Source organism: Telmatherina bonti (assembly GCF_933228915.1).
Source record: "Telmatherina bonti genome assembly, chromosome: 6".
Taxonomy (NCBI): domain Eukaryota; kingdom Metazoa; phylum Chordata; class Actinopteri; order Atheriniformes; family Telmatherinidae; genus Telmatherina; species Telmatherina bonti.
Window position 1 is genome coordinate 23,482,774 of NC_136624.1, and position 19,737 is coordinate 23,502,510.

General features: G+C 38.2%; 1 protein-coding gene across 2 annotated transcripts in view; it reads right to left on the reverse strand.

Annotated features, from left to right (window-relative positions):
• Positions 1-19,737, reverse strand: part of asic1b (acid-sensing (proton-gated) ion channel 1b) — a gene marked incomplete at its 5' end in the record, with an annotated part of 186,608 nt that overhangs the window by 9,421 nt on the left and 157,450 nt on the right. For both annotated transcript variants that reach the window (XM_079242426.1, XM_079242425.1), the window contains 3 exons: positions 221-277; positions 1,178-1,328; positions 11,726-11,853. In XM_079242426.1, coding sequence (XP_079098552.1) covers positions 221-277; positions 1,178-1,328; positions 11,726-11,853 — 336 coding nt within the window. The remainder of the gene's footprint in view (positions 1-220; positions 278-1,177; positions 1,329-11,725; positions 11,854-19,737) is intronic.

A 19,737-nucleotide genomic window follows, 5' to 3' on the forward strand; every position in this document is an offset into this window, starting at 1 on the left:
AGAGATCGGTCGGTAAGAAAAAAACAAGCAGCTGACATGAAAGGCTTGAAAGGTTTCAGCTGATGGGGCGACAGGAGTGTGTGAAGAGGAGGACCACAGTGTGAAAATCATACTAAAGGAACACTATTATCTGTTATCAGCCTGGATCAGAAGCTCTGAACAGCTGGATGTGCAACAAACAACGTACACCCACAAGCACCGTGCTGCTTTATCTCCTTACCTAGGGCAGGATCTGCACACTCCTTGTACTGCTCCGGGGTGCAGTATGGGGCGTCTCCTAATGACAGGCAGAACAAACACAATGCTCTCAGTCTGAACACAAAAAAGAGGATTTCAAAAGAGCACGGACGACAGGAAGACCTGAGCCTATAATTAATTTAGTGTCAGACTGTCACTGCTGTCCTTATCACAACTGGATATTCATCAAAAATGTGATCAGATCTCATAATTGATTTCATTCATCATCACTTTCAATCTCTGTCAACCATGTTTCTATCTTTCTAACTCTGGCAGTTGAGCCCGTTTTCCCGACCTATCAGTATAACAAGGGATAAAGAGCCAATGTGGACGTGGAGGAAATTACTTCCTCGCCGCAATAACTCACTGCATTTTCTTTAAAAATCCCCCCAGTGACAGGGAGATTGAGAGATGAACTGGAGTAGAGGGCAGTCCACTGGGAAGTGGATTTGAAATGGGGACTTCTCTGTGGACTCACAACAATCATCTGCACAATCACAACAAGATAGCGGCTAATCCTGATTAGCACACAGACAGATTGTCAGCCTGCTCTGTGATGGAGCACAGACATTTTTACAAGGTAGGTGAGGGAAAGCTAACAGAGGCCAAATCCAAATGTTTCCTCTGCGCCAAGCTCTTTTTCAATTTGCCATCTGAGATCCCACACAGTGATTAAACACAAGAGGGAGACAGCAAACACCCGCTTTAATCACTGCACAAACACAAAAGGGAATATAGTTGAGTTTTCTGATCCACTGAAGTGTGAAAGTATCTTGATTTTTCTGCAGTCGCTGCCAAAAAGCTGTTTGCTCCTCGAGTAGTTCTTGTCACAGCAGCTTCACATGAAAGTGTTTTCAATGAGATTACAGCAACAGCTTCTACAGCTCTTCGCCGTTACATAAACGTGGGTACATTGTGTCTGTGTGCAGTGCTGAGATACCGGGCATGTGGACCATCCTGCAGTTGCAGTTCTCCACCAGGTATCGGGTCTCGCAGTCGATCCTGCAGGCCGTGATGCTATACGAACTGAAGAAGTCCGAGTCCATTGGTGTGGACTTGCAGTCCCCCCACGGAGGAGGCAGGTATGTCAGCTGAAAGAGAGAGAGAACCTCTTTAGTCATAAAGTGCTGAACATCCTGTCTGTGAGCTGATAATGCAGCCATTTGACCTTGTACTTTCTGTCAGCAAGATAACAAACCTGTTACTCTGCCCAGCTGAGAAGCCATTACACACATTTACAGTATTTGGCATCGGAGGTGAATTTTGTCCTTAGTTCATAGCGGATACATCTGTACAGCGTTGGCTATTGTGGAAGCTTGTCTCCTACGCTCTCCTATTTCTAGTCTCCCTCCGTGCTTTCATTGTACTGCCCACTCCTCGTGCAGAAGCTGAATAGTATCAGCTGTGCAGCAGAGCTGTGATGTTGTAAGAGTTCCACTTTTCACAGCCACAATGCCATGCACCTTGTGTTCCAACCACAGGATGGATGGATTTTCCTATTATTCTTGTGCAACCTCTGCCAAAACACAATGAACCAAATGATCAAACATCCAGACTCTGCCTCTGACTCGATCAGACCTCAGCTTCATCATGCACACAAGTCATTTGGTAATGCATAATGTCACAGCCTATATTTGCATGCTTAACTTGAGATGCATAGTTTTGTCTTTTCCAGGCATTATTGCATGTTTTTATCTTAATATATAGCAAACATTTGGACAACGCAATGGCACACAAAACCATCAAACTCTGTCTATGCTACACTATATTGCATACATTTCAACAGTGCTCAGGCATTGTTGTTGCTTCTGTCATGCTTTTTGTTTCTTTTTTTATGTTAAGCTTTATTTCTTCTTGTCATCACCCACCTCAGTACTACTGGGTTTCATTTTCAGTGTCCTATGAATTATTAGTTAGATTTGATTAGATTAATCAAATCAATTATTTTAACATAAACTGTTAAAATTTCAGGACATAGCTGACTATAAAATTTTGCTTGTATTGTTTAAAGCAAATCAAAATCTGTTACCAGAAAAGATTTACAAACAGAGAAAGTCATGATTCATTTAAAAATATTGGTATTTTCAGAAAACCGTATTTTAGGACTACATTAAAGGAACAATGTGTGTCAGTGAAAGGAGTCTGTTGAATGTTTTGGACCAAGAAGTAAAAGAATTACCATCAAAACTCTTGTTTAAAAGGAGAATTAAGGAAGTTTTAATGAAACAGATATTATGAATAATGTGAAAATTAAACTACATTGTAATATATGAGTAAAAATGAGTTGTAAAACTGGAAGTCACAAGAAAAAGATGAAAAGTGGGGGGTTAGTTTGTGGGATGTCATGTACCTGATTAAGTTCTGTAGAAATATTTTATTTCCATCCTGTAATAATGTTTTGGTCTGTTTGGTTACATACTGTACTGATGTTTGGGTGAAAAGGGAGCAAATAATGAAAGACTTTCCTTCTGCTGCTCCTTATTTCATTCGAATTTAATTTGAAGATATGTTCAGATTTAAAAATGTGTTTTGATTTACTGCATGAAATGAATAATAAAAAAAAAAGATTAACATGATTAGGAAGAGCTGTATAAAACAAACTCTTAGTTTTGATTTTATGGGCTTTGTCTTTGAATGTCTGCATCATCGCTTCACAAGGAAAAACTATCACAGGAACAGAAAAAAAATCTGTTTGTATGACTTAATCCACATGAAAAATGATATACTGGCAAAGAAATGATACCGCAGACAGTGGGTTATTTATACCTGAAATGCTTGGCACTGGAGTTATTGATGAAAATCTAATTTTCTTTGACAGCTCAAACATCACAAAGGATGCTACATAACATCCAACTCCATGAGTTGTATCCAAGATAGAGAAAAACTTTGCCCTTTGAGCAAAACTTTAAAATTAATCTTTGCTTAACAGGTGAAGGTGAAGAAAATCTCTGAATGGTGTGCAGGATTCACATTTATGGGTGAGATAAGTTGTTCAGTTCTGCTGGGGCCCAACATGTTTGGCATGGCCCAGTTAAGACATAACTCTGATTATAAACAAATGCTAAGTCTGATTGGAAAGATGACATTTATTAATGGCCCCATGGGATGCCTCATTTGTAAAAATTAGTCGACTTGAAAACTCCCAGTTTCTTGAGGAAAGACAAAGGAGGAATATTTTATCATAAAAGATACTGAAGAATCATGCAACAGCTTTGAAAGAAAAGGAAAAAGTCAAAACTATAACTGGCCAACTGTGTTACTATAATCGCTCTTCGTTCATTTTCCTAACCGCTTAGTCCAAGGTCGCGGGGAAGCTGGAGCCTATCCCAGCAGTCATTGGGTGAAAGGCAGGGTACATCCTGGACAGCTCGACAGTCCATTGCAGGGCTACTATAATCGTATCATTAAAAAAACAACAACAAAAAAAAAAAACAAAACAACAAAACTTTGTCATTTCAGATAGAAAGAATGAATTAAGATAAGGTAAAAAAAAAATAATTTGAGAAGTAACAGAACATTACTCAAGTGGCAATCAAGTGAAACAGAGCACACAACCGGTTGTGTATTTAAGAATGATTTGTTATCCAATTACAAAAATTTCTTACTATGAGTCAAAAATGTATATCTAATTCAATTTTTAAAATGATGTCATTTGCTTTATCGATATAAATATTTTCCTTTAACTCAATTTCTTGTTTTCGTCTTTATGGCTTGCATATTTATACAAACAGGTTGAAAGACACTTATGTCTTGAAAGGAAAATATTTAAATATAAGAAGCTGTAATAAGCTTGACTCCTTTTTCTTTTCGGTATTGCTTAAGCAATGGCTTAAAACACAAAAACTAAACATGATAAATGTATTAGTTTTCTGGAAAACTAATGCATATTTTTAAATAACTTTCCAGTTTTCCTGTTAATATTGTATAATAATTTACAATATAATACAGAATATTTTGTACATATACAGGCTATATACATAAACTAAATTGGTATACAACTGCTATATGAGCAGCTTGCATAAAGGATGAGACAGCTAATAAGTTATCAGCAGGAAATAACCACAGCATGGGGTGAAACCAACATCCCTCTATAAATAAGCAGATATGAATAAAGATGGGATGATGATGAGCATATTTCTTGACCACCAGAGAGATTAACAGCCTAAGGCAGTCTTATTTTCAGGCTCAGTGGCAGCGTCCTGATAGATTTTATATAAGAAAAAGATTGAACTGAAAAAAAAAAAGCATGGAGATTTATTAGAAATTTTAATATGAGAATATAAATATGTGTTCTTCACCTAACTAAATCTGAATTAATAATATTTATGCAAGAGTTTGCATCATATTGTTGATGAAGCCAAAGTGAACTGGGATCACTCTGGAGGAGTGCATTATGCGATTTGCATCTTACGTTACAATATCAGTACTCATTTACATTTAATCCAGCTTTAATAAAAATAGGCTGGAAATCTGATGCATTCAATGACGCAGGGGGCTATGAGAAAAGCCCATGTGTGTTTCTGTCTCAATGATTTAAACTGTGCATCACTGAGTGCTCACACAGCAATAAATTAAAGGCCACCATTGTGATTTAGGAACCTGCATTTTACAATTTGAACCAGGGTAAAATATGCAGCCAAGGGGTTCTGCAATCTGGATTTGGTTACTAATAATGCAAAACCATTTTCATCGTGCACAGAAAATCCTCACAAATGGACACATACCATACAGGGCATGGGAAAAACGCAGATGGCCTTGACTAAAGCCTTATCAGGACATTTTAATGAGTCCTCTGATTAATTTCACATTGAGAACATTTCGCAAAGTCAAAAAGAGCATAAAAACCATCAGCACTCCATAGAACGAGCTAATCGATAAAAAGTGCATCACGACATGGACTAGATGATGTGGAGGAGCTCCTTGACTTTAGCTCTTTCATCCTAAAAGGTGCTCTAGTTCTGTACATTTTCAAAGCTTTATAGGGTTTCTAAAACACTCGGTCAACATAATTTCCAGGTGGCTAAACACCTGCCAGCGTACACAAAAGGGAATCCAGCGTATTAGATTTAAGGACGTTTTGCTGTGTGCTTCGCTGTTTAACGACCACAAGAAAGGAAACAAATCATGATAAGATATTGACCTCAATTCCTCCTTTGTTAACTGAGCGAGACAGCAAATAAAAAAGAAGAAAAAGGCAAGTAAGCAGATCCAGTGGACAGAAAGAGGAGGATGAAGGAAGAAACTTTTCTATTTTTGCTTTTTATGTTTAGGCTGGTGATATTGCAGTTTTTTGTTTTTTTTTGTTTTTTATGTAGTCAAGGTGAGTGACAGTTTGGCCAAATGAAAAGTCCCTGAAAGCTTGGCACACTGCTAAATGAGTGTGGACAAATTGAATTAGATTAATGAACAGCAAGCCTGCCAGACAATGGAATAAATAAATGCAAACAGACAGAAAGAAAGCAAAGAGATTAAAGAGAGGAACTGTAATGAATGTAGAAATGGAAAAAGTGATAGAGTCAGCGGGAGGCAGAGAAAAAAAACAAAAACAAAGATGCATACACTCCTGCAGACGCGACACTGGCAGCATGCAAAGTCCTGCAACAGCCTTTTGACACAGGAATGCATTTTCTAGAAGTGTGGACGTGGAGGGACTGAGATCACTCCAAAATCCTCCTCTTTCTCTCCTCCATTCATTATGCATGGTTCTGTAGCATATTAGGTGCCAGAGCTAATGATTCGTCTGCGAACTCACCATGCCCACAGAATTACTCACAGTTGAGAGGAATAACCTACATACACCCATTACACTGAGAAAGACCAAGCGTGACAGTCCAATTGGACAAAGTTTGCATGTTATTTTTGTTAAGGCCCTGTGAGGGGAACTATTAAGTTTGAGGTCCCCAACGACAAAAAAAAAAAAAAAAACCAAACAAAAAAAAAACAAACCCAAAACAAACAATAAAAACATAATCACTTGAAGTGCAACGCTACATTAGAGACTTGGTGGTTAAAATCTGCCTTTTCTTGCCTCCCTCATAGTAAAGAAGAAATAAAGAGCCCCTGTGCTATAGCATCCTATTTGTGGATGCTGTCACTAAATCTTTTCCTTTAATCTAAAAAACAGAAATTAATCGAAAGCAATGAACTTGCATTGTGATTCTTCATTTTGACTTCATGAGATCTGAAAAAAACCTCCTATGGTTCATGTCACTCATGTTACCTTCTTCTGTGGCTCAATAACTAAGCTTTATAGATTTATTGCAAGATATGTCATCAGTAATTATTCATGCAGCAAAAAGATTAGAAGATACATACGAACGGTGCAAACAAACACTGTCCATGTCATGAAGCATCAATGCAAACTAGGCAGTGCAAACAGATCGGCATACAGCAGAGTACAGAACTGTGTCAATGCTGATATCATGGAGGCTTCACAGAAGATATGGCTGTTTTGGGGGATTTGAGGGAACTGTGTGGTGAAAGGGAGTCTGAATAAGGTCAGAGCTTGGAGGGAAAAAGATATTGTTTGTACATGCAGTACTGTCCAGTAGAGGAAAAGAGTATGTCCACGGTAGGTTTGGTCTCTGTTGTTCATGAAAGACATCTTTTTCTTTCAAATTGCATATCCAATGTCCTTTACACCACTTTCATTATGAGAAAAGACCGCATTTATTAGACATAGTCACTTCATTTGATGGTTGCAAAATAAAGTGAAGTGAATGTACACAAAGGGTCAACATTGACTTAACATTGCTCCAATTTCTGTGTTCCCGACGTAATTCTTTGGAACAATTACTGTCACAAACACAAGTGCCGAGTGTCGATATAACCTTGTGGTTGTTTCAAAGTTTGTGTGTGATTAGCTTAACTCTGCATAAATAGTTAAATAGTAACTTGTTAGTAATTGAATCATTGTAAGGTGAGAACTGCAAACACTGCAGTGTTTGTGTACAGTCTACAACAGTTGTTAAACTCTGGATTTAAATAGAGACTTTTATTCTTTGTCTTGGAAATTGCTAAAAGATTCGTAGTTCTCATAGCCAGCTTTTATATATTCAGAATCTGTATCATTATTCTTTGATGCCTTTCAGAGATTTCAAACAAAATGTCAAGTGACTGAGATGCTGACTGGCTGAAAAAAAGTTCAAGTAAAGCTCTCATGATGGAGCAGACAAGGGCAGAAGCCTGCAAGGCAGCACAGAGATCCGACAGCTAGCTGCGGCTCAGAGAGACTGAGCACAAGAGTGTGAGCGGCGCTACTCAGCCTGGAGTTTGATCAACACTGGCAGGAGTCACCTGAGCCATGCATGGATATCTGACGTTGAAATACATAAAACATCTTCCTTTGATGTATCTAAAGACACATCAAAGGAAGATGCATCACTAGCGATGTGTGCTGGTCTCTCCCATCAGACCAGATTAGGTGATTGGGTGCAGGAAGTCAGCATGCAAACACATCAGCGTCTTTGAAGGCAAATTGTAAGTAATTTCATAAAGACCACCCAGGGATTTCTGCTGTTTACATATTTTGGGGAGTACTGCGGCATGTGTGTGAAAAGTTGAACTGAAGTTTCCGTGTCCCATGATGATTGTAAATGGCCTCGAGTGATGCGACTGAAAGTACTGTCAGTGGGGACCAAAGACTACAAGTCTGGGGCTTGTGAAGTTAGAAAACAAAAACACTGGTTACAAAGGTTCCTTATCCCTCTACTGATTTCTGCTCGAGGATACAGCCATGCTGAGAAGTTTAAAAAATCCTTCAGTTTTCTATATTTCTGTATAAATGACTTGAAATCACAGCTTTTCATAGAAGTTTAAAAAAATAAAAACTGATCATCATGACCATAATTTAACCGTAGAGGAGCTCTCGCACACATGGGCTTCAATGATGAGGCCACAAAAGTCATTGTGGGTCATACACATGCCATTTATTTTACAAAAGCTAAAACTAAGAGCACAGACATGCACAGAAATGAAAAGATGATAGACCGGCATGCTACAGCTGGGAAACCAACCACTCACTGGAAAGAGACTGGCGGTGTGCTAAGTATTCCAAAGAAATTTAAATTCAACATGCTTCACATAAAAAACACCAAGCTCATACTGTAACTATGTCCAATGACAAACCATATAACCCTCTAAAGCGAACTCCCAGTATGGTAACCACTCTTGGTAATGGAGCACCACACCAGCCGCAGCACCAGAAACACAATGTTTCTCATGTTAAAACTCTAACACTAAACAAACTCAAATCCTATGCTAATCATAAAAATAAAAATGAATAAAGCTAAATATTTATTGCTAAACTAAAATAAAATGAAGAACAGTCAGTGCTGTGCCTAAAAACAAAAAGCAAGTTTTCAGTCTTCACAAACAACTTAAGGCAGACCCACAATTAAAACCACTGAAATACAAACACCTCATGGTGCATGCACCCCTACAACGCCCTTACAGATAAAGACAGTTCCAAAATGCAACAGTGATCATAAAACCCCAAAAGTCCATCTTACCAGAGGCACAAGGAATCAAAGCTCTCCAGTGGAATGTGCACAAAGGATCTGAGCAGAGCGAGAGCCTGCAGTCAGACCTGCTACCCATCAGCCCCTTCTCCAGTTCCTGTCTTCCCTGATTGGTTTCCAGCCTCTGCAGAGTCTTGTTACCCACTTATACAATTTTTACTAGGCAGGGCAAAGCCATTTTATTTGTAGAGCACATTTCTTTTAATGTGCAAGACTACAGACAGAGCTGTCACCCCAATTAAAAAAAACAACAAAAAACTGTGATATCACATTATAACCTTACAATTTTGCTGGAGTGCCACAATCCTGCAAGTGTTGGGAGTTTCCCTGATGCAACTCACCTGACTCAAATAGGTGGGTCATTAGCAGACTTGTGCAGAGTCTGACGTGAAGCCCTGCACAAGTCTGCCTGATGTGTGTCATGTGTGTTACAGCAGGGAAACTCCTAACACTTGCAGGACTGCGACTCTCCCATGCAACACAATGTACCGTGTAGAAGATGTTGAGACCTTTGACATGTTAAAGCAAAAGGCATTTTGTGGATATTATTCTCACCAAGGAGAAAATTTTCAGTTCTTTTCTTTTTCCTTTTTTTTTTTTTTTTTTTAATCAAGGATTAATTTTTCTTCTCTGATTTATTGTTGTACACACAGGAATGTGGGACAGGTTTGAGCAACCTTACCTGCCCGCATACAATGAGATGGTGTGTGTGTATGTGTGTGTCTGGGTGTGTGTATTACTTTTGGTTGATATGAACCAGTGGCTATGATTATGGCCGCACTGTCTTCTGAAAACAAAATTTAAAATGATAAAGACTATATGCTGGGACTGCGAGATTTAATTTGCCGACACACAGACAGTGCAGTCTGGTTCGTCACAGTGTCCTCCAAGCTTCACCATCACAGTCTCTCCTGCAAAGTATAGCTTCATCCCATTTGATAAATTAGACATCTATCTGATCTACTTCATTAACAATTACCTTATTCAAAGATAAATATGCTTTGTAGTCCACTTTTTCACTACAAAATGTATCACGTTTTAACGTAATAAGTTTCACATTTTTACAATAAAACTATGACTTTACACCGTGATATGGTCCCAACTTCTTTATTAGGATGACAGCTTTCTGCTTATGTACAAAACAATTCAAAGTGATTTACATAAAACATTAAACGCATTAGATATGGTGCAAGGAAAGGATTAAAAAGTAATAAAAGGTAGCAACAAATAGCGAAAATTAATTTAAAGTGATATTGAAATAATTGATATCGTTCTTAAATGCAAGATAAGTTAAAAGTTATTGGATTCTATGCATATGTGGACGAGAAAACAGATGTTTTCTCACTGGATTTAAAAGTATTTACATTTGGTGAGAGTTTAATGTCCACTGGCAGTTTGTTCCACTTGTTATCAGCATGACAGCTAAATGCTGATTCTCCATGTTCAGTCTGGACTCCTGAATGACTCTTAAGATCTAAGAGCCCTGCAAGGTTTATATTCTTGGAACATATCACAGATAAACTCTAGATCTAAATCGTTCTGTGGTTTGTAAACAATCAACAGGGTTTTAAAATCTATTCTGTAAGTAAGTCTATTGGGCTGCAGCGGTCTGGTGAGAAAAACAAAGTTTTGTTTTGTCTGCATAACTGTGATAATTAGTGGTAAGGTTCACTGCAAAAAGTCAAACCCAGTTCTCTAGCCTGTGCACCAGGATTCTGGGATCTACAATATCAAACGCAGCCCTAAGATTCAGCAAAACCAGGACTGATGCATGACTCGCTTTGACCAGATCTGTCTCAGTGCTGTGATGACGTCAGAAGTCTGACAGAACTTTACCCAGGTTTCCACTTGAAAATTCATTAAGATGGCTGAATGTAACTTGGATCTTGTGTATTGTATTTGATGCATACAGTCTTTGACAACTATTTCATCACTTTATAGTAGAAACTTTCTTCAAAACCCAGCGGTGCACAATCTTAAACTTCTGCCACAGTGTATATCTTTTGCACCACAATAATATTGACAAATGACATGACAAATAGTTACATGCAGAATACTCAGATTAGGGTATTTTTACATTTTTATTAGGCTTAAAAAAAGACTTCTGACAACAGAATTCTGTATTATTTTTTGGGTCAGATATTAAAGGTTAGTAGAGAGCAACGTGTGTGAAACCTTAAAGTTATTCTGAGTCCCTGTGACCTTGCTGCATTTTGTTGGTTGGCTACTCCCAGGAATGGAAACAATATATTGAAATTCCTTCATTTTTCTGCTTGACTGAAGACTGGTGCAAAACTTGTTAGAGATGATCTCATAACCTTTTCCAGTCCAAGGAGAAGCAAAACTCATTTCCTGAATAATCTCATTTGTCCTCACCATGATGTACTGCTGTAAATTTATATCTCAATGTTTTGTACATAACTGGATTTTTTTCAAGGTTCAGTTGGTAAAATCACATGACTTACCTCCTCTTTGCCAGTTACAGCAGTTTCCCTGCATAAATAGATGCATAATATTTGCAAAGCATATATTTGTGTCTTACTTGTTTTGTTGGATTCTATTTTACTTTACGTCTCAGACTTTTGCATCTGAGAGTGTTGCAGGTCAGCTTGTTGCTGATTTATATGGCGACTCAACTGGTACAGGAACAAACAGAACCACCAGAAGCCATGATGCATTGTATGCAATATTAACTGCCATGGTATAAATTGTGTGCACTAAATATCACAGCATTTCTTTGTACAAAAATGCTGCAAGACTTGCAAAGCATAAAGACTAAACTAATGTTTAAAGGAAATCTTTTTAAGTGGAAGCAATTATAAATCTACACTAATCTATACTAATCACATCCTTTGTATTGAGATCACGGCAGTGCAAAGCTAAAAGGCTTAATTTCAAGCAGCTTTATGAGCAGAAATGCTGATTAATCTTATTGTGTTGTGAGTTTTTGCCATCTCTTAAAGACATACCCGTTGTTCCTGACAGGAGACAAAGGTCTGGAACCCCGGTGCCACTCCAAAACCCAGCTGGTCTATGAAAGGGGGCTCATCCTGGGTGTGGATCTGAACTTTGATCCCTGCTTCAAACGATGTCTCGTCTGTTGACAAAAAGAGGTTAAAAGAGTTACACCAGGGGTGAAGTCTTGTATGCACACATTGGCAGTTGTTGCTAACCAGGTAGAGGCAAAGATTAACTGGAAACTGAAAGAGATACACTGTGAACAATGAGTGAAAAGGTAAGAGATGAAGTTTCCAAAAAGATCATTTGATGACCTGCCTCACAGTAGTCTTATTTACTACAATGGAAATGAGAGTGAAAGCATAAATTATTAAATAAATATTGATGAGGATAAAAAGAAAATCAATAGAGCTGACAGGTTCTTTCCGACAACACTCTGTTGTATAGATTTTAAATGAAGCAGACGGGCCCTTTCAATTCCTGGATGAGGGGAAAATCATAATGACACATGGTTTCAAACTTGTACAATACTTGTGCAAGCTTTTTTTTTTTATTTTGCAAGGACCTAAAGATGCTCAGTGTTGAGATGAGAGGATGGTTTCAACAGATGTTGCTCCACTGAGAGCTGGCTTGGGGATGTCCATTTTTCCTGTTGCCCCCCCCCCACAGGTTGTCACTTGGTATCAAACTCTGTGCAAGGGTTTTTCATTCGGTTCAATTAAGGAGCTCAGAGATGTGGCTGACATTCAGCAGAAGAGACTCAGTTTAAGTACAACATACTTTAATTGTCATGCCTTTCACTTTTAACACTGAAAAAGACCTTTTTGCTTCTTCTTAAATAAATACCCCAGGCTTAGCCTGCACATAAACATATTAAAAGAAATGGGTTAATAGAAATCTTCCAAGCTCTTGCTTGGAAAGATACGTGTCATCTTTAAGTCATGGCTGTGTACTTTTGTTAACTGAATAATAACCTAGTTCACTTTCACATGAAAGAATTCCACCTATGTAACAATTACCCGCACACACACACACACACACACACACACACACACATACACACACACACACACGAGATCTCTCATCTAAGCATGAACTCAATAAATTATAAGGTGAGTGACAATAAAATTGCAACCTTGTAAGCTCAAAGTATGGGACTAAATACAACTACTAATATAAATGTTTTATTTATTTGATCCTTTATGTGTGTTATTGTCATTACATCATCATTTCTGATGCAGGACTGGTTAAATGTTCTCCATATATTCATATGGATTTCAACTGGCGACCTCCATTACCATCCATCCATCCATCCATCCATCCATCCATCCATCCATCCATCCAGCCAGCCAACCAGACTGCCAGCCAGTAATTATATAATAAATTATATATAAACTATATAATAAGTTTTTTTTTTTTTTTTTTAAGAAGATGTGTATGGGCCAAATTTTCAGTGGATCTGGCAGTCTGAACTTGAGGTTTGAGTCTTTCTTTTGTTCTCAGTGGGATTTTGGGCGAGCCACTGGTTGTCTTCGGAGGGTATCGGAGCCATTGGAAGGTGAGCAGAGAGGTCAGTAGTAAAGATAAGTCCTCCACAGATACAGTTTAGATTAGATTAGGTTTGCACAGAGGAGTTTGTTGCATCCAGACCTTAGAGTTGTAAGCAGGCTACTCAATACGGTACTCAGATTTTGCAACATATTTTAGAATAAAATATAATCAAGCACACTACTATTCAGCAAAAAAGGCTGAAAGAGGGACTTTTTATATGTAACTAACAGTTATACCGAAGAGCTACACATAGACAACCTATGTCTACTAACTTTAGCTGAGCGGAAATGGTATAAACTTAAGGTTTCTTCTAATAAACCTTTTAGGCTCTGCACAAGCCACCTCATACAGCGCTTCGGGACGGGACACTGGGGTGTAGGTGAATTCAAATTCAAACAAAGGGCTCGCTTTAAAGTAACTCAACACACTGGGAGTGACGTTGCTTCCTCGCCATTCATTTCCTATGGAAATTATGTGATGAGGCAAAAATTGTTGCCCTCCTCCAGCAAAGTGACAGGTGGCATTTGTGCATGTGAAATTTTGTCTTTTTTTTTGTCACGACACCAGAAAGTTTAAAAATATTTATCATTTGTCACCGTTGTGTAGCTCTACAATCAGTCAGCGAGGATTACAGTGACTGTGAAAGATGAAATTTTTTGGATCAGTCTGCCAACAAATGATGATATTTACCAGGTTGTTTCTTAGTTTTAAAGTAGGATGAACTTAGAGTTTTCATTTTCTTTTGTAAAGTAGAGTTAACAGCAAGATTTATATCGATTTGAGCAAAATCGATCTCCCGACTCTACATCCTTGATGCTTTATTGGTCATGAGCTGCTATGAAAATACTAAAATAAATAATAGTCCCTCCAACATTATAACCATTCACATTTCTTGGAGACAAGCAATCTGTGCGACACTGCCGCTGTTGCTGCTGTTCGTCGCATTCCGCGTGTTGAGGTAAGTGGACCAAAGGACTGGTTTTCTTCTTTGTGTTTTTTTGGCAAGTCTTTAATGATGCTGGTCTGAATGTTTGTGCTTTTCAGCCATTAGGTTTGTCTTCAGCAACTGAATTGCAGTTTGGTCTCTCAGACTGACTGTCATAGCAGAATATTCCATTTCTTAAACTTGAAAAATATCCTGGGCTGCTTACAGAGCATGTTTTAGATCATAGACTGCAGTGCAGTCGTGCGCTGGGTAGTGCTGTCCAAGCAGCTTTACTGAACTTGGCTAAATCTGTGTAAACAGCATATCACCATGCTCTTAATAATTCATCAGGCTGCTTCGGTGTACTGCCATAAATATTCATAAACAGAAGTCGTAATTCAATGCAAATACAAGTAATGCACGTATGTCCTCACACTCTTTCTCTACCTGTATAACAGGTGATGCTGCGTCTTTTCAGTCATAAGCTTTTCCACACCTATATCATTTTTTTTCCTTCAGTCACTTTGCAACAAGTTCATATCAGTTTTATTTTACAAAGAAAGCTGCTCTTGAAATCAGAGTGTTTTTCTATGTTTTCTGTTTAACTCTAGTCTGGTCTTTCTATTCTTTGGACTTGCAGTTAAAAAGGCGAGTATCTGATGGTGTATTTTTTCTTGTGAAGTCTTCTCTTATAGCAGATGTAGATAATGATATGCTGACCTTCTTGAGACTTTTCTTCACTTTGCTGGATGTTGTGCTGAGGATTTTCTTTATAACTGAAAGAATCCTGTGATCATTCACCACTCCCATCTTCTTTGGATGCCCAGTCGTTTTTTCTTCTTTTTTTTTTTCATTTGCCCGGCTCAAAAGTGTGTTCTGATTTTGCGGCTTCTATGTTTCTTTTATGTATTAAGGAGGATTTGTTTAGTTTTTACAGTGTAAAGATGGCTTGTTACTTGCTCTAATGTTATGGGAATACAAAAGGAATCAATTAATAAAAGAAAATAATAAAAAAAATAGCTTGCTTGTGTCAATAAAAAAGCCTTTCAGTGAATTGTCCAGTTTCTGTCTCAGACAATATCAGGCAGGATTGCTGTAAGTTCTGAAGAATTCTCTATTTTGATGAAATCCTCATTTTAGCTCCTTAAAACTAAAAAGATTTTCATTTCTTATACAGATCTTAAATTATCTGGTTTACAAAATAAAACGTGAAGAATAAAAAAAAAAATATGAAAATGATTTGGACAAAATTAAATTTATACTCCATTAACATGGTTAAGCAATTATATAATAACAGCACAATTTTCTCTGTTTTACCCATAAAATTATTCCATACTGACATAATTTTTTGTATGAAATCCCATGGGAGCTTTTGGAGATTTAGGTCAGGGCTCTGGATGGTTATTCTAAGACTTTTGTACTGCTCTGAGTAGGATGTTCTTTAAACAACCAGCAGCTCCTGTTCAAATTCACTTTTGTGATAATTCTTCTGCAGCTTTCAAGTTCTTCTGTGCACAATGTGTTTTGATCTTACAAGTTCATCTCCATCTGTGTGAAAACTGCTTCCACTTCCATGGTCAGCATGGTTAGGTTTCTCCACGCAAGCTTTCACTACATGTTCGCTGAATATCGACAAATCAGAAAATAAAGTATTTCCAAGGGCTTCTGTCTTTTCATGTTCTTGTGAAATTTTTATTCCAGCTGCCTTATTTATTTATTTTTTCTATCTTACGAATTGTTTCTGACAGATCACCCTCTCCCTGTATCCCAACCCAGCACATCAAGCTCCATTGACAGAGAACTGAGTTGCATTTAGTCAATCACACTGATCTCTGAACAGTCCTTCCGACTGTGTCTCTTTTGTTTTTCATCTTCTAATAAAAAAGACATAAAACTTCTAATTTGACACATCACATTCAGTGTGCTGGTATTTCCAAGATACATCAATAAAACACAAATAAACTGCTAATAATTTGGGCCTAAGACTAAATTCAACAACACACCAAACTAGCATGTTTGGTACGTACCACAAATTGATTTTTTGCTATTCTGGTACCACATTTTGTGCTGACAACATCTGAGATTTTCTGTTGTCTTTGCAATGATCAGCTCTGTTTAAAGTCAGAATAAAATCTTTATTCCTTTTTCCCCTTTTCTTGTTTTTATAATCTTTTAAAGGTATAACTTTGGTTTGAGTTGTGCTGGATGTGTATATCTAGAGATTACAGTATAACCTCATGAAGTTTATGTGTGTAGCAGCTTTCTATGGTACACTTTGTATGAATAACAGATAGTGTAGACAGGCAGAGATATTACAGGGTGGCACGTTCTTCTCTGCAAATTGGGGTTTTGATCCTAAAAATTTTAGAATTTCTTTACATTAGCAAAATTTAACGGTGCATGCTTAATCAATATCTTAGTTTCCAATTTCCATCTAAAGAACTAAGCATTCAATGTAAAAAGTTAGTTGGTTAAATTTTTGGTATCTCTTCAACACTCTTAAGGAACAATTAAGTACTAGGTGTTGCCTCTGAAACATAAGTCACTTTTTCATGAAATACTATTTCATTAATCCAGGATTGTAAAAAAAACTCGGCACATTTCCACCAATACCATCCTGGTAAAAAAACACAACAAAAAAAAGAACTTTCCTCATCACAAATCATCTCGTACATAGGTAGAACTTTTTAGATTCCTTGGAATTCTTAGGAGGTGGGACTTTCTGCAAGGAAACATACTAACATACACAGAACAAATCAGAACAATATGACCAAAGAAAAAAAAGGCAAATTGTACTTAGCATATTTTCAGGGTATCAAACTATATCAGCCTTTTGTAATTGTTGCCCCCACATGACTTTGCACTGGCAGAAATTGTTACAAAAATGAATAATATAAAACTACATTGCACCCCAAAACATGTCTAAGGAGGGAGGGGTGATTGAAAGGTGGTGCCACCATAGACCGTATTTAAAAGATGGATGGAGCCTTTGGTGAAGTGAAATGCATTAACCTGCAGTTCCCCCTCTCATCCACTAGGAGCTGGCTGCAAAACAGAGCGAATCCCCATAGACTCCCATGTTAAAAAGGCCAACTTCACGGCAGCAATAAACATGTTTACAGCTTGGTTCAAAAACCCATTTTCGGTTTAATAGGTCAGGTTTATCTTCATGACAACTGTGGGGGTAGTGAATTTTTTTCTAACTCGCCTGTTTAAAAGTAATTTAATCTCAAAATTTGGCACATTTAGGGGCGTGTCCTTTTGATTGACAAGTACCTGATCTCCTGCTTCAAGTAAGAAGAACACAGAACAACTGCGATTTTTAGCCGGTTAACAACGTGACTTAGCTTTAGCCCGCTTACCTCTGTAAGCTGGTTAGCTCCTGTTATCTCCGGGTTAGCTCGGTTAGCTCTTAGCTAAAGAAAGCTCGGAGTTCGCTCGATGTCAATCATCCGCCATGATGCTCACGGCCCACTTGTCAGCTCTACCTCTTTGCCATTATTTGTATTTTCCGGGCGAGACGACATGCATACCTCTGCCAAGATGGCGACGGTAGGAACTGCAGAAACCTATGGGTGATGTCACGGAGGCTCTGTCAATATTTTTATATACATTCTGTGGGTGCCACGCTGCAAAATGTCATCCTAAAAAGAAAATCTTTCATCCACCCAAGCCAGTTGTTTTTTTGTTTTTTTTTTCTGATTTCATCAGCAGAAACTAATTGTACATTAACACAACTACCTTGTAGTTGTGATATCTCCCTGCTCCTGAGGTTACACTATGTCAGGTGTCCTCAATCCTGGTTCTCATGGGCCAGTGTCCTGCAGGATTTCCTGCAACACACCAGATTCCAATCATTGCGTATTTAGCAGACATGTGAAGAGCTTGACTGAGTCTGAGTCAGGTGTTTTCCTGCTGGACACCAGCCCTTGTAGCCTGGCAAGCCAGACTCTCTCGCTGTACCAGCGTAGAGTCTGGGGACTCACTCGCATCAACGGATTTCAAGCAAGGAGTAAACCAGTTAGAAAAATGGTGGATGTGACATCAGTAAAGCGGCAGCCTACAATATTCGGAAGTGTTCAGTAGAGCGAACGCAACATAATAAAATAAACATGGCGTGCAGTACAGAAGACATAAAAGAAAAGAAAGGCCTTCATGGCTGTCAATTGTTGAGGTTTTAAGGATTTGATATGTTCCTGGTCATTTAAAACAGCATTTACAGCAAAAAGAAACAAACTCCCGCTATGTCCATGTGACATCTTTAATGTTTTGAAGAATACGTGGTGACCAAGCGGCAACCTCCAGCGGTTAAAAGTGAAGCCTATGCAGAAGTGCATTAAGCTGCAATTCTCCCTTCATCCGCTAGGGGCTGGTTTCAAAACAAAGTAAATCCCCATAGACTCCCATGTTAAAAAGGCAGACTTCACGGCAGAAACAAACATGTTTACAGCCTGGTTCAAAAATCCATTTTCGGTTTATAGGTCAGGTTTACCTTCATGACAACTGTGGGGGGAGTGAATTTTTTTCTAACTCGCCCGTTTAAAAGTAATTTAATCTCGAAGTTTGGCAAATTTAGGGGTGTGTCCTTTTGATTGACAAGTACCAATCTCTGGCTTCAAGTAAGAAGAACATAGAACAACCGTGGTTTTTAGCCGATTAACAGTGTGACTTAGCTTTAGCCTGCTTACGTCTGTTAGCTGGGTGGCTCCAGTTATCTCGGGGTTAGCTTGGTTAGCTTTTAGCTACAGCAAGCTCGGAGTTTGCTCGATGTCAATCATCCGCCATGACGCTCACGGCCCACTTGTCAGCTCTACCTCTGCCTATATTTGTATTTTCCGGGCGTGACGACATGCATACCTCTGCCAAGATGGCGACGGTAGGAACCGCCCACCAAGCTTCAATTCAGCTCTTCAGAAACCTATGGGTGACGTCACGGAGACTCCGTCCATCTCTTTATATACAGTCTATGGTGAAGAAAGAGTCTCCTCAATCAACCAATCAGAGTGGCTAGTTTGTTTAAGACCAATGTGATCCATGACTCCAGACTGAGTCGCTCTGTATGGAATATATAGAGCACTCCAGTCTGGCGTGCCAGGCTGCAGCCTTCGAGAACCAGGATTGAGAATCCCTGGACTATGTTTTTCTTGTTATCTTGTTTCTTATTAACTGCCTTCTGTTTTCTCTCTTTTTTGTTTGAATATCAACTTTTTCTTTAGTTTTTAAAGCATTTCCACATGGTTTTGTATGTTTCATAATTTTGTGCTTGCCTCATTACTAAACTTGTGACTATTATCACAAATGACCTTAGCATGATTATTCACGAATACTTTTCATTCCAGCTAAATAAATTTAAAAAAAATATTTCTATGACTAGTTCATGTTTGTTTTAATGTTTGGAGGTTTGAAACAATGAGCAGTGGGTTTCAAGCTGTATTGCTTTCTGTTATGAAAACGTGACTGAATGGCGAAGGCAAGACATGCATGTAGCCTACTTCAGCCACAATATATAGATTATTTAGATTAATGCCTCTTGTCATTGTTAATAAT